The sequence below is a fragment of the Lathamus discolor genome, chromosome Z (assembly GCF_037157495.1).
Source record: "Lathamus discolor isolate bLatDis1 chromosome Z, bLatDis1.hap1, whole genome shotgun sequence".
Lineage (NCBI taxonomy): Eukaryota > Metazoa > Chordata > Aves > Psittaciformes > Psittacidae > Lathamus > Lathamus discolor.
Window position 1 is genome coordinate 25,714,631 of NC_088909.1, and position 25,975 is coordinate 25,740,605.

Sequence of the window (25,975 nt, forward strand, 5' to 3'; positions counted from 1 at the left end):
TTCTCGGGTCTGCATCAAAAAACCAAAAAGATATTTGGGATGCATGGGACTCAGTCTCGCTGTCTCAGAGGGAAGTTCACCTGCAAATTGTTTCCTGTGGAGGCTCCTGGAAACTCCTGGGTTTTGCTTGCTCCCTGAGTGCTCGTGACTGTTCCAGCAAGCGTCTGGAGCTGAGTGAGCCCCTTAGCAGAGGGCTCTGCTGGAGGTGGGCGCTGCTTTGCCTTTTGGAGAAGGCAGCCTGGAGAAACAGCCTGCAAAAGAGCTTCTTAGCTTGAGGCTGCTCAACATGGTCCAGAAACGTTTTGTGAGCTGAGAGCGGAGGTGGGTGGGCTCCCATCTCCTAGTGTGAGCTGGGCAGATGTACTCACCAAGAGACTGTATTTACTGGAGATCAGTGTGGGATCTTCATTCGTTAATCTTTCTCCCAGCAGCTGAAGCTCTCTCTGCTCTGTCTTGCATCTGCAGTTCTCAGCAGTTGGCCTGGACCAGAGGTTGTTCCAGCCGTTCCCATCCGAGGTGGTGTTTGAGAACTACGTTCCCCGCCAGTTCTACATAGCGGCGCTAGCTCTGAGGAACATCGACAGGGTAAGTGCTGGGCTGTGGAGGCTGAGCACTGGGCTGGAGGAGGAGAGCAGTGGAATTCACGTGGTGTGCAGCAGAGCAAGTTACCTGCTGCAGCGCAGCGCATCCAGAATAAAATGTCTCAGCAGCGTGATTCTGCAAGATGGGTTAAATGTTGCCATGCTGGGGATTCTGCCGCTGGTTTTGGCCGCGCACTGGTGGTAACTAAGCCAAAGGAGCTTTCTGAGCCAGCATGCTTCCCCTTGAAAGCCCTGGACTGATGGGAATGTCGAGGGCTGGGCAGTGCTTGCCTGCTGTCATGCTTTACCGCGAGTGTGCACCATGTCCCGGTGGCTCCTTGGTTAATCTTGGTTTCTGGCAGGGCATGTTTCCCTCTCTCAGCCTGTTGAGCCCCCTGTGTGCAACTCCGTGTCAAAGCACAGGGCTTGAGTTTTCTCCACTTTGTGCTGGAGTAAGTTGTAACTCCTGGCATTAGCACTCCAGGCTGGGTGTTTTGGAAGAGCAGGGGGAACAGGCTGGCTTAGCAGCAGCAGTTAAAGGGAAGGACTTGAGGTGCCACTTGAGGCTCCTGCTAAGCTTAGTTCGGTTCTGCTCAGGTGTTTCTAAGCCAGCGTGGCTGTGCTTTCTCTTTGGAGAATCCCAGCACAGGCAGGGTAATGTGCTCCTGAAGGTCTCCAACTTGAACGGGAAAGATTGTGATCCTGTTGAGATTTCCTAAGAAGAATGAGCAGGGAGAAGTTGAGAAGTGGCAGCAACTTTGTTCTGCTCTGCTGTAGAGGGGGAAATGGAGACCTTTTGAATTTCAGCTGGGGAAACGTTTGCTCCAGTGAGGCATGTGCCAAGAGCAAGCTGGTGGGAAAAGACAGGAGGGAGGAAAGGGGCTGAGTTCAACGTCCTGTCGCGGAGCGCTTTCTTCCGCACAGGGATTCTCTTGGTACGTAAGAGGAAGTGTGCTAGAAGCAGAGAAAGGTGAGAAACAGGCGTAATTCAGGATCCGGTTGTGTAAGAAAGAGCAAGACGTGTGTGTGAGAGGAGGGCACAGCGGGGAGCGGGGGGGAGGTGGAAGTGTGCAGGTGAATTAACGCCCTCCTCAAATCTCCCTGTTGGGAGAAACAAAGGAGGGGACAAAAGGAGTGACACCGTCAGGGCTTAATGTAGGGGGAGGAACAGCAAGAGAAGTCAGAGTATCTCCTGAGATAACAGGTTTTACAGGGACGTGGTAGAGCATGGAAGAGCCTTTGGCAAGGAAGGATGAAGGTATGGTCCCTCAGTTACTCCCAGAGAGTACTGTGTCATTCCTGGTGTAGCTTGGGCATACTGGGAAGTTGCAATGTGGGTACCTATGCCCAAGGGACACCACTGGTGTGGTTCACAGTGACTTTGGGCAATCTTTGCTGCAGGTGTGCCCTTTGCTTATTAAAATGGGCCTCAGCTTCTCTTTTCCTACTGCTCTGCTTCATTCCCACTGTGCCTTTTGGCTTCAGCTGCTCCCTCATCCGTGCAGCACCTCAGAATGTTTGCCTTTGCCAAGTACCAGCAAAGAGGCAAACAGTGAATTTGCTCTATTCGTGCTTCCCAAGTGGAAAACAACACCTGCATTGATGTTGGTGCCATTCCCAATAAAACGTAATAGACTGGTAACAGCTGCAGCTTGGGATTTCTATGCCCTGTGAAGGGGAGGCAGTGTGTGAACTGTTGATTTTACCCAAAATGAATCAGTTGTGAAGCTGGTACAACCTCAGGCGTCGGAGAGCCCTGGTGTAAAAGGCAGATCAGCTCTAAGGAAAACCCTTGGCATATTTAAATGCACAAAGATAGAGATGCTAATCCCAAGAGAGTTCATTATGTTCTAATTTTGTTGGGTTTTGGTCATGCCCTGGAGAAAAGGAACATTGTGCTCTGTCTCACGAGTTTCCCACATTCCTCGGAATCCTACTGATGTATCCTGCGTGGTAGCTGAGGTTGTCTACCCCCTAAAACTGCAGCTAGCAGCAATGTGTAACAGAGGCAAAGTGTAATCGAGCCCAATAGGTGCTCTGTATTCACTCCGATACGGAAGTGCTGCACTCTATGCTTACTGCTCTTGCCTACTTGCTGTCGAATTGCTTTCCTGTCTTCAGGCTGCTCCTCAGCAGCCTCAGAGGCATCCTGGGTGGCTCTTGCTGAAGATCTTTGCCACCTGGGCTCACGTGCCAAGGGACTTGGCGACCAGAACGTGTGGCTGCAGTGGGAAATGGGCTCCTGGAGCTTGCTGCCCCAGGGCATTGGTGGGAGCAAAGGGTGTTTAGAGCATCCAGGGCTGCCTTGGCCATGGGTCACCAGGCTTGGGTCAGGGGTGCAGAATGAGCCTCCATTTTTTCCAAGGCTCGTCGTGTTCATCAGTGGAGCTGCCTGCCATTCAAAGTCTCCTTGTTATGCTTTCTGAGATGAGATTGGGTGCTGGGGCGTTGCTGCCTGTGTGCTAGAGAATGTCTGTTTGCTGTCTCCGTGCCTGTGGTATCCATCGTAGAGGCACGTTGGGTGTTCTCATCTCTGCACCAGCCTTTCCTCGTATTACGGATCTCCCTTGCTGCTTTGCAGCCCCCTTTAAATTCTCTTAGCCATCTGCTTCTTCCTGGGGTTGTTCTTTTGTCTTCCTGCGCTCGTCCTTTTGCTCTTGAGGTAAGCTTTTATTCTCAGGAAGCCCAGAGTGTCTGTGGTCTGCTTCTCTTGCTGGTCCACCGCCATGACTAGCACCGCAGCTTGACCACCCCGCTCCACCCTGGTGTGTCAGAAGTGACGTCCTTCCCTCCCCGTATAACGCACGCTGGTTTGCCTTCAGATAATACATTCCCCCTCCAGAGGTATGACTGCATGGATGTGTGCAGGCAGAAGCAATCATGTTCTTTGGGCTTGTTGAATACGCAGGTGACTTGAGGTACTGCATCTCCTTCCTGCTGCCTTCAGAGCAGGGCGTGTTGTTCCTACTGTCTCTGTGCTGCAGCTGTGTAGCTCAGCAGAAGGGATTCAAGTCCACCCTCGTGTGTTACGTGCGTGTAGCTTCAGAGCTAAAAGTGTTTTGGAAAGGTGGTAAGGAAGGATGTCACATGGCCTGTCCTGGTCCCTTCTCATGTTTCCACAAGCGACAAAATCCTACTTGTGTCTTCCCTGCAGGTTCCTCGTCTGCTGAACGTCATCCTGGGGAACTCTCCTTACTTCGAGTTGATCAGCCCGAGTAATGAGGACTATAAGGTAGCACCGGGCATGTCTTCAACCTACCGCATCCTTTTCAGACCTGATGAGGACAAGGTGAGAGTGGAGGTCCCGAGAGATGGCGCCTTGAGGGGAAGGTGAACCTGCAGGGCTGGGTTCCAAAGCAGGCATGTGGTGTGGGTTTTGAAGAAGTGGCCTGCGTTCAGTGGAGTTGCACTGGATCTAGACCTGGGGGAGACTCTTTCCTGGGGGTGAAGGTTGTGCTCCCATAGGCTGGAGGCTCTTGCCTGTTTCAGGCTGTTTTCCCCTTCAGTGGTGGAATATTTAACGTAACGTCTGTTGGCTTCAGGGCTGAGAGTCTGCTGCCTGTGCATGGCCTTTTCCTCATCTTCTGTTTGCTGCTTAAATGTAGTTCAATACTCTGGCCTACCCTCGGGCAGCATGCCTGTAGAAACTAAAGAGGATCTGCCCCATGGTCCCTGGCTGCCCCTGCTTGTGAAATAATCTGTAATGAAAGGCCATGAAGGTAAAAAGTGCATGTACATTGCCGAATGCTACTGTGAGAGTCACAGAAACCAGCAGCTCTTCTTCTGCCATGGGCATGGTGCTAAAGGCACTGTGCTGAGATTGTTTCTCTCCCTGCAGGATTATTTCGACGAGCTTATCATCATCACAGAGAGGGAGAAGTTCTTTGTGCCTATCCGAGCCATAGGTGCCCGAGCCAGCCTGGACTTCCCTGAGCAGCTGAACTTCTCCGAGTGTCCAGTCAGGTTCAGCACCCAGAAAACTCTGCTGGTGCGCAACGTGGGGAAGCGGGAGGCTTGCTACAGCATCACCACTCTGAGGTAAAGGAGCTCATCCCTTGCGCAAAACGCTGTTGCGTGGTCATGGGCTTGTAAACTGTGAGAAAAAGGAGGCAGAGCATCTGAGGTGCTGGAGATGGGCAGGACACGTGGGGTTTGCCATTGCTTGCAGTGTTTTGAGAAAGCTCTGCAAGCACGTTTTACACTGCAGTGGTGTCTCCAACGCAGCATCTTGCAGGTCTGATGCTGTTGGGTTGGAAGAGGCAAGGTAGGAAGGCAGCTTGACTGCTGAAGAAGGTGCTGTGTGGCGGAGGACAGTTCGAGGGGCTCAGGTCACGGATCCCAAACACAGCATCAAGAAACAGGCAAGCAATGAGCTGGTGAGAGGCACCACCACAGTAAATACCCAGTGAAGTCTAGCATCTATTTGCAAGGCGGTTGCCAACTACTCTACTGGGTAATAGAGCGTGTGTTGAGAGCTCCTTGACAAGGATTTTAAGAGTTCCCGAACTTCGGCAATGAACTATTTCAGTCCCAAGTTGCAATAAAGAAATGGGAAGCATTAGGAAAGTTTTAAGTGAACTACACAAAAAAGCAGAATTCTGAGTAACTGGATTGCACGTGTGCAGAGGTGAAGAGCTGAGAACTGAGAACTGGGTGCAGAGTGTGGGGGGCTGCGGTCGTGGTATACCGCGGGATCTTCTGAGGTCTGGTTCTCTTTCAGCAGGGAGAGTCACCCGCTCCATTTCTGATCCTGGATGTTCTGGTTTTCTTGTACCGACTGTGGTTTGCTTGCTCCTTGCTTGCACAAGTGAGCTGAAGCGAACTAGACTGCAAACTTAACGGAGGGCCCGGATCTCCCACACAGTCCTGATCTCTCTCTTTGTGTTGCAGCCCTTTCTCTGTGGATCCCTCCATTGGGACTCTTGGCGTTGGAGAAGCGATGGAAGTCACGGTGGAATTCCACCCACCAAAGACCGGTGTTTATACGAGTCCGATGATCGTTCACTATGACACAGGTAAGCGCGTGGTGCACCCTCCGTGTGTCCTTCGAATCAGAGCGGTGTCTGCGCTGTCTGTCATCATCTGGTGGCTTCATTGTCCTGTTGAATCCCTTCTGCAAGGTTCCTTCACGCTGAGTAGAGCAAAGCTCCCCTGCTGGCTGCCAGATATTCCTGTGCTGGAATATTTCAGCCTGTAACAAGGCAGGCAGATCTTCCTGCGCACGGTGCACCGGGGGCGATGGCGAATATTCTGGGTGCTCCATTGCAGAAGAACTCACAGCAGGGAGCCTGACTGAAAAGGAGATGGCTTTTAACGTGCAAGAGAGCTCTCTGAAGAGCCTGCAACCTGTCCCCTAGAGCTCTCCTGACGGGCCATTGCTTTTCATCCCGATCTGTTGTGTTACAGTTCCTGGGAAGGCCTTTGAGGTAGAGACCCTCTTCTTGTGATGTGCTGCATGGGTACAGTTGGTGCTGTGCTGAGAGCTGGGCCATGCTGAGGACTTGTGACCAGGAGGAGCAGTAACTGTGGCAGCGGTAGCCATTAGGGTGCTCTGAGCTTTGCTGTAGCCTGGGAATGATTCTGTAGAAACCGCCTTGTTAGCAGCAGTTCTTTAGTGGTGAGGTTTATGAGCAAGCTGCTGCTAGGGCTGGCTGGAGTCAGTAATGTGAGGGTGCAATGATGTCTGAAGGTAGGTCGTGAACACCACCTTGGAGAAACACTTTGAAATGGCTGTGCTGCTGTGCGTGTTGCTCTGGTGCTGGAAGTAAGTCTCCAGCCTTCCAGAGGACACTTACCCTAGTGAAGGGACTCACTTCTCCGGTGGTGAAGTGGTAACAGCAGCACGTTTGACAAGGAAGAATGTGCGGGCAGTGGTGAGGCACCTGGCTGTGACCGTAGCAGGAGCCAAAGAAGGAGTTGGCAGATGGATCCGAGGGCCCAGTAGCAGCCTGTTGAGTGCAGAGCTCAGCACAGAAGCTGCTCTGTAGTTTCCATTGTTGTTTCTGCCCTTCTCCATTGCATTTCAAATGCTCCCGCTTGGGTTCTGAGATCAGAGCTATGCCCAATATTTCAGGACCAGGAGATGAGGATGACACGACACTGGGGGCATCTCCTGCCTGCAGGAGACCCTGGGCAAGGCATGGCTGAGGTGGCGCTCCTCAGCATCACTGAGTGACTTGGATGTAGAATTCCCTGTGACCTGAGTGGGATGGCAGCCCAAAGGGCACCCGGGCACATCTGAAAAGATACATCTCCACGAACGACCCACAAAATAACGTGACTAAGGTGGTGCCAGGACATCCTCATGCTGTAGCATGTGCAGCTGTCAGGATATGCTAAGTGTCCTGATCCGGGGAACTGCTTATGCAGCTCAAAACTGCAGCTCTTTCTTCTGTTGCCTGCAGATTGCTCTGTTCCTTGTACTTCCGTCAGCAAGTGAGATGAGGCGAGACTTGCTTTTGCTTTGTTCCAGGTGAAGATGTTCACAAAAGCCTTTGTGGAACAGCTGTAAATGTCAACATCAGGCTTGACAAGAGCTCCTTGACAGTTGAGAAGACTTCTGTCACGCTGTCAAAGCTAAGATCCCTGGTCATCCACAATCAGAGTGCCATCACGGCCCACTTCCAGTGGAAGCGTTTTGTTGATCAGGAAGAGGAGGAGCGGCAGAAGCTGAGGTTTGTTTGAGAGATTCGTCTCAGAAAGATAGATGCCCCAGGGGAAAACTAACACACGGTCTCAGAGGGCTGTTGGGGCTTTTGAACGGATTAGGGCATGTAAACCCATGCACAGCGTGGAGCTTAACCCTTGCCATTGCAGTCCCAGCCGTGCTACAGCTGAGGATGATGTTTTGGGGAGAGAAGGTTGAGTGCAATCACTGGATTGCCTGAGAGGGCAAACTCACGTTTGGGAGCGGCAAACTCTTGTGTTCAGAGATCCGTGCACTACGGAGGGTCCATGAGGCTGAGGAAGGTGTCAGCACTCGGTACCTGGGACTGCACTGAGCAGTAGCCCTGAAGAGCTGCAGGTGGCACAGCTATTGTGATACTCTAGCAGTTTCTTCTTTGATAAGCTGGCAGGCTCCTTTTCCAGTCACAGGCAGGGTAGAGTGCTTGGTTGGCCCAGAAGGTGGAGGCCGTCCTGCCGTAGGCTGGGGAATTGCCTTTCAGTGTCCTGGTTTCTGGCCCAACGAGGTGTTTCTCCCCTTCCTCATAGGCTGGGCAGATGTGGAGGGCTCTGCGGGGAAGGGAGGGCAGCCAGGACTTGGAAGTGCTTTTGGGCTTCAGCAACCTGTGTCGTCGTGGTGGTGAGAGATGGGGCAGGTTCTTCCAAGGGTGTCTCTGGCAAAGCTTTGAAATTGCCATTTCAGGCAGCAGAGAAACACTCACAGCCTGGGGGGATGAACTGGAAATGACACTTTAAAGCTTATGTGACTTGGGCAATCCTTGTGCGACTTCTCAGGCTCAGATGGGTGCAGATATACGGGAGTTAGTCTGAACCCAGAGCTGATCAGGAAACTGCCTTGAACTGCAGCACTTTTCAAGGGCTTTGAGCACATCAAGTTCAGCGTAATTAGGTCAGAAATGCCTCAAAGGCCAGAACTAGTTTTCCACTGTTGTCTGTTTTTAATGACACAGTGTGTGAGTTCTGTGCAAACGCACTGAGTTAAAAGAAAATCTCGTGAGCTTGCCTTGATTCTTCCCTGGACCATTTCTTTAGCATCTCTCCCCACCTGCCTGTCTCGGACTGGACCCTGGGTGATCCTCTGTCCCCTCAGAAGCCACCAGCTTTCCCCAGAGTTCACTTCAACCTGATTTTTTACGTATGAGACTTGCTGTCGTGCCAGTCTCTGTCCTTGACTCTGAGCACGACACTTGGTTCCTCCTTACTTGTAGTTTTGGGGATGGTCCAAGGTCACCGTCCTGCTGTCAGAGAAGCTTTTGAGATCTCAGAGGAGAGAGGGCCTTTTCCTGAGAGGAGGCAGTGCAGGAGCCTGTGTTGGGATGTGACCCCAAAAGACATGGCCCATTAGAAGGTGTCCCTCCTGCAGCGCTTTTGGGGATGTGATTCTGGCCTGCTGACGGAGCTTGAGTTGAGGGCTGCTCACGCCAGTGTGTGGAAGCCCTCCTCATGCACAGCATGTGCGCGAGGCTCAGTGTGTGTGCAGCAAGTAACGTCCTTGCCTGTTTCCCTTCTCTTTGCGTTTGGATTTAGCTGGGTGATGATCGTTCACACGGCGTTGCCTCGATTTGCTGCACGTGGAGCTTTCCCCTGGTCCCCCAGTGCTGTCACCCGCTGGTTCTTCATGGCCAGGGGACTGGAGCGTGAAGGGGGGACAGCAGTGTGCCAGCAAGGAGCAACCGCTCTGCAGCAGGGCTCCCCTTTCATCTCCCGCTTGTGGTCTTTAAACGCTAGAATGATTTCTGCTGCAGCCGCCAATAAAGGGAGAGGTTAAGTGCATCACAGCTCTGCAGTGGAGGCCAAAACGAGGGAAAAGATGAGGTGGTTCAAGATTCCACGTAGGGTTTGCATTCAGAGATGCTGGTCCTGACTTCTTTACTAGGTGATGCTGGGCAGAGTCCCTTCGTCTCTTGGCACCTCTGTTTTCATGCTCAGAAACCCATTTGTGTCACTGAAGTGATGGGATGCCCAAATCCGTTGCTTTGCTTTGGAAGTGCACCGGGATCCTCTGGTGGAAGGCAGTGCAGATACTGTCTCCTCACCCCTGTGGGTGCAAAAGGGAAGGGGAAAAGTGTGATGCTGGTAACGAGCAGCTGAAAGCCAGTTGCTTCTCCCCTCCCAATGCAGGAGGCTTTTTCTTGAGGGCTGCCAGCTTTAAGAAACCTCTTGTTAGCTCATCAGTGAGGAGTAAAACTCCTTGCTGTGCTGGGAAGAACGGCAATAATGGGATCCATGTGGGAGCCTGTGTCTCAGGGTCAGCCCTGTGCTGAGCTGCTGCTCTTCCTCGCCGAGTGCTTTGCTGCTCGTGCACTGACACGACAGGCTTTGCAAATCTGCTGCTTATTCAATTATCTGCTTGGTTCGTCTCTCCCATGGCACAGGCTGCAGAGGCTGGAAGAGGACAAGCTGGTTGATGTTCCTGCAGAGCACGGGCTGGTCCCCCCTCTCAGAGAACACCCTTCCCTTCCCATCTGCAGCTCCCAGAACCAGGGGACAGAAGTGCAGGGAGGCTCCATGCCTTTCTGCAGTGATATTTTCACCATTGTGCCCATGGTAAGTGATGGCTGAGAACCTCCCTTCCTGCTGCTCCTCCTCCTTCTCATCTCTGAAGGAGGTCCCTTGGCAGATCCCACATCAGCTGCTTGATGTGCCAAGAGAGGAGACATCCGGTTTCTGGTGAGGCTAGGGGCACTTGTTGCAAAAAGCATTTCTGAACAGCAGCAAGAGCCGAACCCAGGCTGGGCTCTGCTGCAAGGGCTGTGAATTAAGGGCACTTCATGAGTGTCCTCACAGTGTTCAGAGGTATCAGTTATTCTCCGTAAGGACACATTCCCACGTAGCGCGCGGGGGTGAAGAAAGGACACTGGTGCACTGTTAGTTCACATACTGACCTGCAGAATGCAATGGTTCTGGGTGGAAAGGAGGCCAAATTGAGCCCAAGCACAGCAATCCCTTCCTAAAACCTGGATTTATACCACGTCTGAGTCTCCCTTCCAGTGTCGTCTGTGAGCCTGGACACAAGGCTGGCAGGTTTAAACGGGCTTTTTGAGTTCTACTGCAGATAGGTAGAGAAAACTGCTCACTTTCCTGGTGATGCCAGCAAAAACCCCATGGCCTTCAATCAGCCAGAGCCTGCCTTCTGAGTATTTGCATGGTCTTGAGATGAAGAATGGCTGCTGTCTGAGCAGCGCAGCATCCCTTCTCATCTTGGAGTAAACCCTGGAATAATCCCAACCTCTTCTTTCTTTTACAGTGGGTGAAAGTAGTTTATTTTTTCTATTTTGTTTTCCGAGGAAGGGGCTGCTGTTCTCTTCTTGGTTGCTCCTGCAGCCCATGTAAGGCTGAGAGGTGCCTTTCCTTAAACCAGTTGCAGGAAGTGAGAGCCTATAGAAACCAGGGATGCCTCCTGAAATGTGTGGCAGGGCTTCCTGGGACTGAGCACCAGTGCCAGGATCCTCTGCGAGAGCAGCAGAGAGTTGCAGAAACTGGTAGCGTGGCCCAGACTTAAATCCGCGAGCAAGAGCTCAGTCTCTTCTGAGGGGAACAAAATGCCCCTTCCGGGTGCCAGTAAAGGCGAGGGACTTGGGAAGCTGCTGCTTCCAAGCTCTCCTGTAAATCCTGTTGGCAAGCGTTGCTTGCTCCTTGCTCTTTGCTGATGCTCTAAATAAAGGCTTCTAGGGCTGCAGTGGAAACAAGAATGTGATGTTTGAAGATAAATGGTTTGCTGTCACTTCTGTTTCAGGAGGGAGATGTCTTGCCCAATTCTTCCCTTGAAATCAATGTGATCTTTAAGCCCGAAGAAGCCAGAGTCTACCAAGAGACAGTCTACTGTGACATCTCAGGTACAGCTCTTTCCTCCTGCTCCTGTTCCCACAGAGGAGGTAGAAACACTCTTCCAGCCCACTCGGACCTCATGTAGTTCTGGAGGGCTCAACAGGGCAGTGCTGGCACACGCCGCTGTCCCCGTGGTTCCCGGTGGTCTCCTGTCGGAGGCCAGGGCTCAGGATGCCTGGCTCTGCCTTCCTGATCCCAGAAGTGACCAAGCAGTGGTCTCGGTTGCCTTTGCACCAAGGGATGTGCACGTTAGCAGTACATTTATGGCTTATGTGATCTGCTCAGTGAGAAGGCTGGTTTCCCATGATTGGAGAGAGAGCCTTCATCGGGGACTGGAGAGATAAGACAAGGGCTGATGGGTTCGAGCTTAAACAGGGGAGATTTAGTTTAGATATACAGAAGAAATTCTTTCCTGTGAGAGTGGTGAGGCACTGGAAGAGGCTGCCCAAGGAAGTTGCTCCACCCGTGGCAATGTTCAAGTTCAGGCTGGACGGGACTTGAAGCAAGCTGCTCTAGTGGACGGTGTCCCTGTCCATGGCAAGGGGTTGGAACTGGGTGATCTTAAGGTCCTTTCCAACGCAAACCATTCTGTGGTTCTCTGAGACACCAGCCCAGGGGGTTGGTTAGAAATGAGAAAGCAGCCCCAAGGCGCATGTCCTGAGGGACGAGATGGGTCCCGTATCTTGTCCTGGAGCATCTAGAGCTGGTTCCATCCAGCCCAGGGACCGGCAGCAGCACTGAGACAACCTGGAAAGTGCCGCGTAGCAGAGGGAATTGCACTCACAGAGATTTCCCTCCACAGGCTGTGAGACGAGGCTGCCCCTGTGCATCAGCGGGGAAGGCGTCGGGCCACAGGTCCAACTCAGCTGTGACCAGCTGAGCATCGGGGAGGTGACTGTTGGCTCAAGCCACAGCTACAGGGTGAGCAGGACGGGGCGCAGGGCATGGGGTGGATCCGGACGGCTCCCAGGCAGCAGCGAGCCTCATGGAGCTGTGGGATGGGTCTGAATCAGCTTGGTGGTGCTGAGCAGGCGCTTGGCACTGCAGGTCAAGTGGAGTGCTCTGTGTCAGGGGAATAAGCCCAGAGTGGCTCTGTTTGTGTGAAGTTATCCCTGCTTTGCATGGAAAAAATCCCCGAGGCAGAACTCGTCCTGTTGTATTTGGCAGCAGCACTCAGCATCTTCTGCCTTTTACAGATGTTAATTGCTAAACTAGAAAAGAAGTGAGCCTTCTGTAAGCAAAGAGGATTCCTCATGTATTTCCATGTTGCCTTCTCGCTGCTGCTGCAGGTGTTCCTGCTCAACAGAGGAGTTACTGAGACTCCCTTCAGCGTGGTCCCTCCGGAGAGAGCTCTGGGCTCCTGCTTCACCTTTGGCCCCCGGGAGGGCATGCTTTTGCCTTTTGATCATCAGGCCATCTGGATCTCCTTCAATGCCAGTGTCGTGGGGCAGTTCACAGAGGAATTCCAGTTCAATGTGAAGGGATCCCCTGAGCCTCTGACGCTGACTGTGAGGTGAGGAGGGTTCTAAGAGCTTGGCGGCCACATCTGTAGCTCTCTCTGGGTAGTCATCTCCCACCTACCTCATTTGCTGATGGAGCAGAGAAAGAAAAGGCTTGTCTGAGGTCTTGATCTTGGCTCTCATCCTGGCATCCCCACACTAGGAGCCCACACTAACCTTGACTCCAGTTTGACGCTGACTCCTTGCGACCGCAGCAGCAAGTGAAGTGGAATTGTCAGCAAGAGGGAGCCATGGAATAGGTTGGGTTGAACACACCATTTGCTGTGGTCCTTGATTTTGAGCTGAGAGGCAGAGCTGGCATTGGTTGGCATCAACCATGAAATAAATTAATGGGTGTTGTGCAGCTTCATGTGGTGATTCAGGTGGATGTTGGTGAGTCCTGGAGTTTGGAGCCTTCAAGTCTGCTGACTTTAAGGGCAGGTGAGGAGATGCGGTGTGTTCAGGTTCCGTTATGCCTGCAACTACTTGAAAGGAGGATGGAGCCAGGAGGTGGCTGGTCTCTTCTCCCAAGTAACAAGGGAAAGGACAAGAGGAAACGGCCTCAGTGTGCGCAGGGCAGATTTAGACTTGATGTTAGGAACAGTTTCTCCCCGAAAGGGTGGTCAGGCATTAGAAGAGACTGCCCCGGGCAGTGGTGGAGTCACCATCCCTGGAAGTGTTCCCAAACCGTGTAGACGAGGCCCTTAGTGACACGGATTAGTGGTGGGCTTGGCAGCGCTGGGGTGACAGTTGGACTTGATGATCTTAAAGGTCTTTTCCAGCGTAGATGATTTGACGATTCTGTGTTGGGTGGTTTAAGACGTGTTGCTCTTGGATGGGTCAGCTGGTGCCCTGGTGGTTGGCTGATGTTTTCCTCCAAGATTCAACTGTCCGCTCTGTTGAGCTGTTGCGGCTCTTGTCAAGGGATGTCTGGGGCTCCCCCGGCTTCGTGTCTCAAATTCCTGCCCCCATAACGATTGCGTGGATCAAGATCTTCTGAGCAAGGTGTTCCTGTACTCCATGGGAAGAGCGGTTCCAGCTAAGAAATGCCAAAGCAGGAAAGCTGTGGCTGGGAAGGGTAGTTACATTGAGTGTGCTTTACTGGGGACACCCCTGTGTCCAACACATTACAGATGGGGAAACTGAGGCACGCAGCCATCACTTGTTTGGTGTCCTTCCTCAGGCCATCAACAACCTGGGGGCATACCCTGCATGACACTGTGCCCCAAGCCCCACAAGCAGCTATGGGCTGCTGACCGCTTTGCTTTGGCTGCCTCCCGTCCACCTGGATGCTGTGCTGAGCATGAGGGTGAGGGCTTGATGTGAAACCCCCTGAGGTTCTCAGGCCGGCTTTTACCCACCGGAACGGTAAGGAAAGCTGAAGGCTTTGCAGTTCTCTTTAACCGAGGCCATGTCTCCTCTGCCTTTGTCCTCACAGTGGCTGTGTCACTGGGCCGGCGTTTCATTTCAATGTATCGTCCCTCCGCTTCGGTGAAGTCTCCTTTGGTGAGTGTGCCCTGGGCTTGGGCTGCAGGGTGGGAGGTCTAGGCAGTATTTTGCCATCATGAGATCAAACAGAACCAGACAGAATGGCACAGAGCCAATTGAATGGTTCAAATAGAACGGAGGGAGTAGAAAGTCAGTGTTCTCTGGTGTCCCTCACAGTCAGTCCAGCCCCAATCTGCCAGTCCTCAGCAACAGAATGACTGTGAAAGTCTTTCTTGTCCGCGGCCAACTGGAGAAGGGAGTTGAAGGCAAGTTGTAGGTGCCCTGGGTGAATTTTGCTGTTGTGAGGCAAGGGCACCATTTACCCACCTGACCATTAGCGTGAGAAATCAATTAGTGCTGTGAGGCCAACTCGTTGTCAGCTCCCAGGTAACATGGCCAAGCAGTAGCTCCGCATTGGGCGCCCATGTCTTCAGACATGGGCTCCTCCTTCCCCACCAAAAGCCCAGCTCTGCTGACAGAGCTGGCGGCTGTGCACCCAGAGCTTCTCCACTGAGATGCAGATTCTGGTTCTCCACCTCAGTCTCGCAAAGGACTTCTCACTGAGATGGTCTCAAGTTTAAATGTGAACTCAACCCCCCAGATCAGCTGCGATTGTGTCAGTGGCTTCCATTATGGAAAGCAAGTACCAAAGCTGAAGCCATGTCAGCCTTTGTGGGGTAATGAAAGGCGGTGTGCAGCATGGCCGTTTGTCCCCACTCCTTCGGGAGGGTGAGACACAGGTCCTGCTTGTTCTTGAGCAAGCATCAGGTTTGCCTCCAGTGAAGTGGGCCGTGAGCTGCCACAGGCTCAGTCTCGATTGTCCCAAACCAGGAGATGCACCGAGGTTCCTGTCTGGAGAAACTGCTTCAGAGTGCTCTGCATCATGCTGTGGCTGCCAGTTTCATCTTTCCTTTCCTTTCCTGGATCATCTCTTTGATGACAACATACTGCTTTTATCTCTCGAAAACTGTGGGAGTGTTTGTGGAGTTCACAGGGACTTTTCTGGACTGACTTTTGAGAGTAAATGTTCTGGATGCACCGTCATGGTTGAGAAGGAATTGGTGCTGGTCTGGGGGAGGTGAGAGCTCCTCACAGTTAGAGACACTTGTGTCAGAGTGGCATTTCTGTGTGACAAGCGTAAAAGGGACCGTCATTGACGACGACTTCCCCACAGAGCTTCTCAATCAGCTGTAATTGCCATTGAAAGGAGGCAAACTCCAAGCGCAGTTTTTTATCACCGCAGGATGTCCACCCCAGGAGTCACGGGATAATAAACTCCTGTTGTGTCCTTTTCCCAGGCTTTCCTCGCACCCTGTGCTGCCGCCTCACTAACACTTCCTCGGTGCCCTTCAACTTCAACCTTCGCATTCCTGGGGACGGCTCGGGAGCACCCAGCGTGACCAGTTTTGCTCAGGTGTCAGACAGCACTGGTCCGTCGTGGAGAAAGCGAGCCCCAGGTGCCAAGAAGCCAGCTGAATTTACTATCAGGCCCTGCACAGGGACCATCTGCGCCAAGGGACACTTGGATATCCAGGTACGCGAAGAGTCCAGCCCTGTGTGCTTCAGAGGTGGAGCTGGAGCTTCGGTGGCATTGAGGGGGCTTTAGCACTGCTGGCTCTGAGCATCCTGCGAGTAAGAGTTGGGCACTAGTGTTGGGCTCTACATCTGCCCTGGCAACGCAAAGCGCATTCAGTAATTCAGGTATTGTCCAAAGACTTCTGTTACTGCCAGAGACTGTGCTCTACACATGAACCAGCAGAAGAATTAAATGCAAACATCACAGAATCCTAGCCTGTTTTGGGTTGGAAGGGACCTTACAGCTCATCCAGTTCCAGCCCCCTGCCATGGGCAGGGACACCTTCCACCAGACGAGGCTGCTCCAAGCCACATCCAAACTGGCCTTGAACACCGCCAGGGATGGGGCAGCCGCAGCTTCTCTGGGCAACCGGTGCCAGGGCCTCAGCCCCCGCACAAGGAAGAACTTCTTCCTGATACCTCATCTTCCTCATATCTACTAAATCCTCCCTTTCCTTGCTGTGGAAGGAGATGTGGAGGGCACTGCATATGGCCGATGGGTTTTGGGAGTGATGAAGTATTTGATGCTCTTGTCTTCCAGGTCACCCTGTGCTCCAACACCGTGAAGAGATACAAGCTGGCCCTGGTGGTTGATGTGGATGGTGTTGGCAGAGAGGTGTTATCACTGCCCGTCAGAGCCAGGTACCAACGCTTCCCTTGCAGCCCCTCTTCTTTCCCTATGCATCTGCCAGAAGCAAGTGGTGCTGCCTTGCGTAGAGCTGGCTGGCTCCAGCTCCAAACGAGGAGCATTGCTCAATGAGCTAGTTCTGCCCAGCTAGACAGGAGAACAGCAGCGCATGGAAAGCAGTCCATGATGAGCAGCACTTGTGCTCAGGCACAGGCACGGCCCAGGGCCTTCTCCTACAGGAAACTGTGATTATATTCCTTATCGGCCTGCTCTGGGGGCTTGAGGTGTAATGTTTCCAAAGGGCCGCCTCTCCTCCTTCCTGCAAGTGTTGGACTTGTGCTGGGTTGTGGCCAGAATCCAGGACTGGTTTGGGCCACAGCAAGCAGCTGCTGCAAGCTGTTGTCTGCCTCAGTTAAGGAGGGGCCGTGCAGACGGGCAAGGGGCTTAGGGCAGGACTGGTGAGGGAAAAGTAAAGGCGAGATCTTGTGACAGACAAAGTAGTCCTTGGTGTGGAAGGTGAGCTCAGGTTTTTGTGCTTCCGTCTGGCTCTGCTGAGCATTGATGTTCTCGGAGTTAAGCTCAAAGTTGTTCTTGCTTCAGCCACATTCAGGCCTGTTGTGCTGCGGTGGGCGTCAGTTCAACGGCAAGAGGGATGCATTTCACCGGTGCTGTTCCCTCTCCCGGGCAGAGTTGTGCAGTCAGTGCCTGGGCTGCAGTTGTGTAGAACAAGTGCAAATGGGAGCAGCTGGCGTGCGGACCCGTGCGGAAAGGACCAAGGCAGCCACAGGGCCTGGGAGAGGGTTATCGCTCACGGCGCAGGGCAGGTGGTGGCCTGCACCCTGCGTTGCTGGGGTAAAGGGCTGGATTTCAGGCAGGGACACAGCGGTGTTTTCCCTGAGACACTGGAGTCTGGTGTTCCTGGAGCCTTGGTGAGCGCTGCTCCTCGGTGGGAAAGCTCCCTCAGAGCTCACACCTCGCTGGGGCCATTGAGAGGGTCCTTGCGAGCCTCCTGGGGCAAAGGAGGGGCAAAGCTGACCTGGGACAGGGCACCGTGCTCTGCCTGGGCACTGAGCAGCTTTTGTGATGCTGAGACTCAGGGTCTGCCCCTCTTTTGCAAGAGGTTGTTGGGTAAAAAGAAGTTGAAGGCTGTTTCTCACTGTAGGCGTATCAAATGTCTATTTGACGGTGACAAATGGGTCGTGCTCCATTTGGTGCTCATTGAGAAGTAAACAAGTAAGCAACGCTGTGTCAGAATCTAATTCCCTTTTGCTCATCTCTCTGCCTAGATGTGTAATTCCCCCGCTGCGAGTGCTCCACCCGGCTCTGACCTTTGGACGATGCTCTCTCAAAGTCCCTTACCAGCAGATGCTGACCCTTGTGAACGACAGCAACCTTCCAGGCTGCTACTGGGCTCTTCCTCAGGTTTGGCATCGCATCTGCCTCCTGCCTCCAATGTCACCTAGGGGTTTGTTAGGGAAAAACCGGGTTTGGTTAAGATGTTGCTGGTTTGTATTCAACCCTAAAGGTTTGCTGGGAACAGGAAGCTACCTGAATATCAACTCCCGGAAGCAGCTTAAACTCTCCAGGAAGCAGATTATATTCTAGTCTTCGGGATGCTTTCAATGCGGGAGAACTTGTAGGGTTGTGAAAAGCTGCTGCAAGGAGGCTGCCAGCACGGGACGGGGGGTTGTGGAGGCAGCAGCTGTTGGCCCCCCTCGGGATGCTGAACCCATACATGTCTTGCATCTTGAGTTGTGCCTTTCTGCTTTCTCCTAGGCATTTTTAGACACGTGTGTGAGTTGGCGTTGTGGTAGATGTTAAAGAGTTGAAAGTTTCCTCAAAGGTCAGTCTGAAGCCGTGTTTGGTTCTGTCCCTCATAGGAGAACAAGGATGCTGCTGCTGTGTGGTACTCCAGCCCTGAGCCCCGTGGGATTATCCAGCCTCAGAGCTCGGTGGAGATCCCGTTCACACTGGAAGTCCAGGTGACGGGAAAGCAGGACACCGTTGCTCGTGTTGCGGTGTTTGGGAGTAAAGAATCCCCACTGGTGAGTGCTGGGGCAGACGTGTGCCTTTGTGCCTCTCATCTTGGTGGGATGTAGAGCGTACAGGGGTTCTTCCAGGGAAAATGATCTATGGCTGTTGTCTACAAGGAAAGAAGGCATTCGTGGCATAAGCAACACTAATGCCTGGAGAAGGCATGGGACTGAGTGACCCTGTGCCCAGTCAATCCGTCCTCAAGGCGCTGCGCTCGTGCTCGGCTGCTGCTCGCAGCCCACAAATGCTGGTCAAAACCTGGCTGGGTGTTGCCTGCACAAATGGGAGTTTCTGGGTGTCATTTCCTCTAGGTCTGCCTTATGGCTTGAGTGCAGCTTCGGGAGCTGGTAGCCACATCCAAGCTGGCCTTGAACAGTGCCACGGATGGGGCAGCCATAGCTCCTCTGGGCAGCCTGTGCCAGCCATAGCTCCTCTTGGCAACCTGTGCCAGAGCCTCACCACCCCTCACAGGGAAGAGCTTCTTCCCAGGATCCCATATTGATCACCACCCCCCCCCCCCCCGTCAATTTAGAGCCGTCCTTCCCTGTTCTGTCCCCGCAGGCCCTTATCCAAAGCCCCTCTCAAGGTTTCTTGTTGGCCCCTTTAGGCACTGGAAGGTGCTTTAAGGTCTCCCCAGAGCCCTCCCTTCTTCAGGCTCTACAAGCCTGGTTAAGGCTTGGGGTGTTTGGAGCTGGGGAAATCCCGCCAGACTGGATAAATTCTCATTGGTTTTAGTGATGTGAGAAGGGGGTTTAGCAAAAGGATCCACATTCCTCCTCCGCTAGTTTGTGCCCCTTCTGCAGGAACAAACTTTTGGGTCTCAGGCTGTCAGCAGAAAAAAATACTGCTCGAATGATGCAATTAGTAATGAATGTCTTGGTGCAATAAAGAAGTAATACCAGGAATGCACACAAGCACAAATGAGAGGCAACTAACTTGCATGATCTCTGCTGAGAAGAGCTTTGCTTCCAGCCTCTACTGGTTTTCACAGGAGAAGCTTTGGGAAGGTTGAAGAAGTTCCTGTGCAGTGTGGCTGTGCAGCCGCAGCAGTCAGGGAGGGTGGTTTATGTCATGATGGAGCAGTACAAGGAGCAGGCGTAGGCACAGAGTAGCGGAAGGAGAGCTGACAGCATGGAGGAGGTGTGAAAAGCATGCGTGGGAGATGGGGGTTCTGTATCCCCTCATAATGGGATCTTGTGGCTTTCAGATCCGCAGGGACCACTCCAGGTGCCACCTTTGCTCCAGCCTTCCTGTTTCAGCCTCATAACCCTGACAGCTTCAAACAGTCAGAATTCCCTCAGCCTACGAGCCCCCTTAGAGCTGTCCAGTCATTCTAAACCTTCCCTGTTGTTTTTTTCTCTTTCCTGCCTGCCTCCTGGAGCAGGAAATCCATTTATTGAGCACTGGAGAAGGACCAGTTGTCCACGTGCACCCAAGTGAGATAAATTTTGGCAGCATCCAAGTTCTACAAGATGCTTCCCGGACCCTTCACCTCTCCAATCAGTCTGTCATCCCTGCATCCTTCTCGGCAAAGATGGTAAGTGTCGCTGGGGCTGTTTTCCAGAGCAAGTGAGTGGCCCATAGCAGCCTGTGACTGGAGCACTTATTTCTATGCAACATTTCCACGTCACTGAGATGTGTCTGAGAGAGAAAGCCAGATGTTCCATCCGAGTGCAGCAAGAGGAGCCTGGCTCCGGGGGCACTTGTAGCTGGGGCACCCGTCAGTAAAACAGAGTTTGCAGAGATGTTTGAGCAGAAAGGAGTTCATTTCTGCAAGTTCTCCCTTTATTTTGTGGAAGGCGTTTAGCTGTGAGAGTCTTTGTTTTTGGAACTGAGAGGTCTGTCCTCAAGGCGCTTAGGGTGAAGTGGGTTTCACACCTCCTCGGGGGTCAAACCAGCTGGGTTGTTGCCCAGAAGCAGACTTGTAAGGGTTGTGTACCTGCAGAGCCTGTGTGCTCTGTAACATTGTAGAGCATGTGGCTGCAGAAAGAGGCTGTTTAATTCCTGGAGGCGGCAGGGTGGAACAGGCTGCGGAGCAGAAGGAGGTTGTGGGGTCTTCTGACAGGGGCTGATGCAGCCAGGAAGGGCTCGTGTGCTGGGTCTGGGGGGTGCTCCCCACCGGAGGGGCGTCTGTGAGGGGCTTGAGAGGAGGTTTGTTCTTCTGCAGGCTGGGTTGTTGAAGTTCTGGAGCCGCTTCACGCAGGCCTGTGGCTGGGGACTTGGTTGTGTCTGCGCATGAGGCATCCAGCAGGGTGTGAGAGCACAGGCTCAGCCCCCTGGGCAAGGAGGAGGGGGCTGAATTTCCCTCCTGCTGCTTTTCCAGGCGTTTGGGGGTTAAATAGAACCTCAAAGTGGGGGATTCGCAGGCAGCTTGCTTTGTCCGCACCATAAAAATCTGCTTTTGACCTCTGCAAAGAGCAAGCACCCCAGTGCCCTCAGCAGCTGCCTCCTTCAGTGCCCTTTCTTACTTGCTGGTAAGCAAAGCAATTGTTACTCTGCTCGTCAGGGGAAAGCAAACATGTCCTGTTGCGCTGTGCCTATTGGCAACTGAATTACAGAGGGTTAGAAGTCTTCAAGACAGCTGTGCTTCTAGAAGCAAGCTGAGAGCTTTTCCCAAAGGCAAAGCAGGAGCAGTTTGGTTCTTAAATGTTGCGCTTGGCAGCAGCTGGGCAAGCCGTAGCCGTGCCCTGGAGAGCCGCGATGCGCAGAGTGGTGTCCCTGGCCTCCCCAGCCTGGCAGGGAGGGCAGATGCGATCATGGAGGGGTGAGCTGTGGACAGGGAGCACAAATGGAGACAAGCTCTGCCCCTTGATCCCGTAAAACATCCCGTTGACGGTGCTCGGGGCAGAGGCTAAACCACAGTGGTCCCCGTGCTTGTGCTGAGGAGATGCTGATGCTGAGGAGGCAGGAGGAGGCCGGTTGTTGGCGGGAGCATGTAGCCAGCCTCAGGCTCTGATCTCCGCCTCCTGCAGGGCTCGGGGTGCTTTTGGGCTGTTTCCTGCCACTGGCTGTTTGTGTGGATAAGGAGCAGCTTTGAAATGAAGAACAGAGGGTCCCCCCCACCGGGAATGCTGAACCACCTGGGACAAGGCTCTGCAGCCAGCTGGTGCAGGACGGGGTTTATTTCCCCTTCATGAGCAGCCCTACGAGGACAGTGACTCAGCCTGACTGAGAATGGGAATGCTGTTGTTAGAGCTACGGGAATGGGAATGCTGTTGTTAGAGCTACGGCTCTCGCTAGAGCTACGGCTTGATCAAGTGCAGCTGCATTTGTAACGTGGAGTTCTGCTTCCTCTGCCACTTGTGCAAGGCCAGAGTGACCAGATCACTTCAGTGACTCATCTGTAAACAGATTCAAGAGAGCTGATTGTGGTGTCTCCTCAGTCATCCCTTGGGGCAGCTATCCATCCCTTCCTCCCTCTCTCCTTCCCTCCCTCCATCCGTCAGCTGCACACTGGTGTCCATTGTAACCAGATTGTGGAAGCTTTCATTCACGATGGACGTCTGTGCTGGGATAAGATTCTGATTATCGTGGTGAACTTCTGAAGTGGTGGATCCCAGCCCTTACTGGTTACTCAGGAGCTCTGATGCCCAATAGTACAAGAAGCTGCTATAGGGTCAGAAATAGCCACTGTCTTTGTGCATGCAGTGCATGCAGCTACGGCATCATTTTGCGGCGCACTCAAGGATAAGCAAGTAGCAGAGATGTTATCAGAGGTTGGGTATTTGTCTTGAAAGTGGGGGTATTTTGTAGCGTGGCTCCAAGAGGTTTCTTGTCTCTGAGACACAGGCTGGATTGGGGGCAGGCAGAAGCTGACCTAGAAACCCAAGGGAATGTGTCTCGGCAGAGCCTTGTGGCCCTGGCAGGTCTCCTGTTCAGCAGTGCACGGTGCTGCCCCTTGGAGCCAGAGCAGATGCTGACTGAAAGAATGAGGAGAGGATGCAAATCGTCCTCCCCTGGCCTGGGCTGTTGGCGTGGGCTGTTGGCCTGGGCGGGCCCAGCAGGGCTGTGCTGGGTCACGCCAGGGAGTTGAAGGTCTGGCTCCGTCGAGACCCCCATCCTCATTCCTCAGGAATAGTTTCTGGGGTACAATTTTCTGGCGGGCTTGTTGCCAAGCTTTGATAAATGAGCTTTGTCAGGGAGCAGACTCTCAGATTCACGTTTGGAGCGGAGCTCTCAGGGCTCCTTTCCAAGCGAGCTGCCCTGTGTCAGCACGAGCCAGAGAAGCTGTACATGAATGTCAGTGGAATCTTCACACCCACTGGCTCGGTGTGAACGTGTTGCCTGGGCAGGCCTTGGCTGGTGGCAGCCAGGTCCGTGGTTTCCGTCCTAAATGAGTGTTGTTTGTCTTCCAGGCTGGTGCAGACTCGTGCTGGACCGTTGGACCCAGTCAGGGAGTGATCCCTGCCAAGGCCGAGGTGTCTCTGGCTGTCACTGCAAACTTGGATGACACGGAGCAATTCAAGGACGAGGTGGTGCTGTTCATTGAGAACAGTAGTGCCTACGTCATCCCCGTCCAGGCTGTTGGCGTTGGCACCACGATTGTCATTGACAAACCCTTTGGCCCGGAGCTCAACCTGGCGCCCTGCTTCAGGTAGGGAATCTCTCAGCTCCCACTTCCCCATGGGCTCAGCAAGGAGGAGTTCTGCTGCAGTCCCTCAAGCTTCTTCAGTGCTCACAGTCCTGGCTCTGCTTCCCTGAAGCCACAGGGCTTCCTTTGGAAACATTTTATGGCCATCTGCAAGTCAGTAGGTACTCTGAAAGCCACCGAGCTGGAGAGCAGTTGCTAAGTTGTTGCTGAATTGTCTTTAGTCATAATCCATTTGTCTCCTCACTTTATCAAACAAAGATTTGGAGGAAGAGAGCAGGTCCTGGAAGCCTCCAGCTGAGAAATGCTGCCTTACAAGTACAGACATGTTTCTCTCTGCAGTGATATTGCTTGCTTTGCCATTCCGTCTGGAGTAAGATCTCAGAGCAGCAGCAAGCCTGGGCAGTAGCTTGTTAGCAGCTCCTCGACTGAATGAATGGCGCTGGTTTATTTCCCCTCTGGCCAGGAGCCCTGGAGGAGCAGCAGAATTTCTTTGCCCTGTGTCATCCCCCAGTTGGCTCCTCTCCCCCACTCCGTGCCCGGTTGCTCTTTATTAGACGTAGTGGCTCTTCCCTGGTTTCTCCTGCCTGCTTCCCGAGGCACGGGCAAGCGAGTGTGGATGCAGGACCAGCTCTGGAAGGGGGAGGAAGTGTGGAAGTCTGCTGAGGTGGAGTGGGATAAATGAAGAGTCTCGATTGAAATTGGTGAGCTGGAAGGAGAGGATTCAGTGGTCCCAACGTGTGTGTCTGAAACCAGTCATGTTCTTGGAGACAGGAGGAAAAAAGTGCTGTTTGCCTTGTGTTGGAAACCTCCTCATAGAAGAAGAACAGTCTTCTTGGGGTGGCTCTTCCTTTCTGTGGCTGCAAAGAGGGTCCGTGGTGCTCCGATACCTGAATTCTTGGGGTAGAAAGAGCAGCTTAATCCTACCTTAAGTACTTGGGATAGATTTGGAGAGGTAAAATACGCACCCACGAGCCCTCCACGTACGCAGGGACATCGCAGGGAGGCTGGTGCTTGTCCAGAGTTTCCTGTGCTCAGTGCAGCCACAAGCTGGCTGCACAATGGAGGGGACAGTGTCCGTGTGATTCATGTAGTTGTCTTCTGCCCCCCTTTATGTCTTTGCCCGCGGGCTCAGTTTGGAGCTGTTGCCATTGCTGTCGGCTGCAGAGCCGCCACCAGAGGGTGGTACGTTGGGGGCAATGAGGGTTGGATGCTCCCTACGAGACGCCTCAGAGGCATGAACAACAGCTCCCAAGGGGAAGGTGGAGTGGCAGCGAGGCTGTTCCTCCAGCTACTTGCATGTGGGGCCGGCTCTTTACGAAGCTCTTCCTTGCTGGAAGGGTGCCAGCAGAGCAGCTGCTGGATAGTGACAAACCTAGGGGCAGCCAAGGTCTGGCTTTTGGTGAAGCCGAGTGTGCAGTCAGGTCGTGCCCTCAGGGTGCTGAAGCTGGGTGACCAGTGGCAAATAGCAGCTCCCCTGCCATTTTGTGTCTCTGCTTCTCCTCTAGCCTGGATCCCTGCTGTTACCGCTTCAAGATGACAAACAAAGGACGACGCACCCATCTGCTCTATTGGACCACAGAAGGTGGCACCACACTTAAGCAGCGCAAGCGTCTCCCTCGCATCAGTAAGAGCAAGGGCAAGGTTTCCTCCTGTGGCCCCGTGCTGAAGCTTCAGCCGCTGAGGACGGAGCTGATGCCCGGCCAGACAGCGGAGGTGGTGCTGAAAGGCTCCTGCAGCACCCCCCAGGTGAGTTCTGCATCAGGGCATTTCTGCAGCCCCTTGACATTTGCCTGAGCAAATGGGCAAGTGCTTCTGAGAACCTGGTTTCCTGCCATAAGTTACCGTGGCAGCACCAGTTGCTTTCCATGCTCGCCACCATCAGTTGCTGAGGCTTTTTGAGTTCCATGGCTACCATAAAGCCAACTTGGTGGTAGCAAAACATGGCCTGAAGGCCTTTCGCCCCAGGCTCTGTCCAGCATGGCCTTGTACCCTGCCAGGGATGGAGCATTCACCACTGCTTTGGCAACCTGTGCCAGTGCCTCACCATCCTCACAGTGAAGAACCTCTTCCTTGTATCTAACCTGAACTCGCCCTGTTTGAGTTTAAGTCCATTACCCCTTGTCCTGTTGCTGCAGTCCCTGAGAAGAGTCCGTGTCCGGCATCCTTGTAGGCCCCGTTCAGCTAGTGGAAGGCTGCTCTGAGGTCTCCCCGCGGTTTCTCTTCTCCAGGCTGAGCAGCCCCAGTTTTCTCAGCTGGCCTTAAAGTTAGAGGTAGACTGGGAGCCCAGGCAGAAAGTAACTAAAGAAATGGCCAGTTGTCTGTGTGGGGAAGCAGCGAGTGAAACAAAACACCCAGGAAGGTAGGGAGTGTCTGGGAGCAGCATTGATTTTCCTCTGTAGACAGACACGGGCCGGGAGCTTGTCCGGCCCGGAGGCCGGGACGAGAGAAATGAACCCAGTGTGCCAGCTCTAATGATCCGAATGATGTCCGTCCACATGGGAAAGTGTTCCAGGGATCATTAGAACTGAGAGCTTGACTTGTGTCAGTATTCCCATCAGCGCTCGCCCCGCTCCCTCAGCCAGCCCCCGTGTGCCGAGGGCAGGCAGGTCTTGCAGCACCCTTGGGTTGCAGCTCAGAGGGGCAGATTTCAGCAGGGTCACTGAGTGTTCTCCTCCCTGGACCCTTCTCTCCGGGGGAAATCCAGCTCTGCAGAGGAGCTGCCATCTGACCCCGGTGTGCCTTCCCTGGCTCCAGGAGCACTGGGCACAAGTGTTTAAGTGAATGGGGAATAAATGTGCATTAAGCTCCTGCTGCTGCTAGAGTTTGAGAGGTGTTTTAAAGGATTGCCTGAGTGGTAGCTTGAGGAAGACTTGATCCCTCAGCTGGTTGACTCCGATGGGACTGTCCGTGTGCAGTCCTGAGCCCATGAGGCTTTGCTGAAGAGGGAAGAAGGAACCAGAAGGGAAATGGTCAGGCCACTGGTGAGGGTGCCTTCCTGGAAATCCAAATGGGCATCTGTGAGCTCAGCTGTGGCTACCTGGCTCGTGCAGTCCAAGCCAAGAGCCTG

At 53.4% G+C, this 25,975-nt stretch overlaps 1 protein-coding gene across 1 annotated transcript in view; it reads left to right on the forward strand.

Annotated features, from left to right (window-relative positions):
- Positions 1 to 25,975, forward strand: part of LOC136005913 (hydrocephalus-inducing protein-like) — a gene marked incomplete at its 5' end in the record, with an annotated part of 80,628 nt that overhangs the window by 986 nt on the left and 53,667 nt on the right. The window contains 16 exons of the mRNA XM_065663803.1: positions 466 to 585; positions 3,736 to 3,870; positions 4,420 to 4,619; positions 5,472 to 5,596; positions 7,054 to 7,247; positions 11,002 to 11,101; positions 11,896 to 12,014; positions 12,383 to 12,601; positions 14,038 to 14,098; positions 15,379 to 15,614; positions 16,197 to 16,297; positions 17,570 to 17,705; positions 18,164 to 18,328; positions 19,702 to 19,854; positions 22,673 to 22,911; positions 24,414 to 24,654. Of these exons, the coding sequence (XP_065519875.1) occupies positions 466 to 585; positions 3,736 to 3,870; positions 4,420 to 4,619; positions 5,472 to 5,596; positions 7,054 to 7,247; positions 11,002 to 11,101; positions 11,896 to 12,014; positions 12,383 to 12,601; positions 14,038 to 14,098; positions 15,379 to 15,614; positions 16,197 to 16,297; positions 17,570 to 17,705; positions 18,164 to 18,328; positions 19,702 to 19,854; positions 22,673 to 22,911; positions 24,414 to 24,654 (2,544 nt within the window). The remainder of the gene's footprint in view (positions 1 to 465; positions 586 to 3,735; positions 3,871 to 4,419; positions 4,620 to 5,471; positions 5,597 to 7,053; positions 7,248 to 11,001; positions 11,102 to 11,895; positions 12,015 to 12,382; positions 12,602 to 14,037; positions 14,099 to 15,378; positions 15,615 to 16,196; positions 16,298 to 17,569; positions 17,706 to 18,163; positions 18,329 to 19,701; positions 19,855 to 22,672; positions 22,912 to 24,413; positions 24,655 to 25,975) is intronic.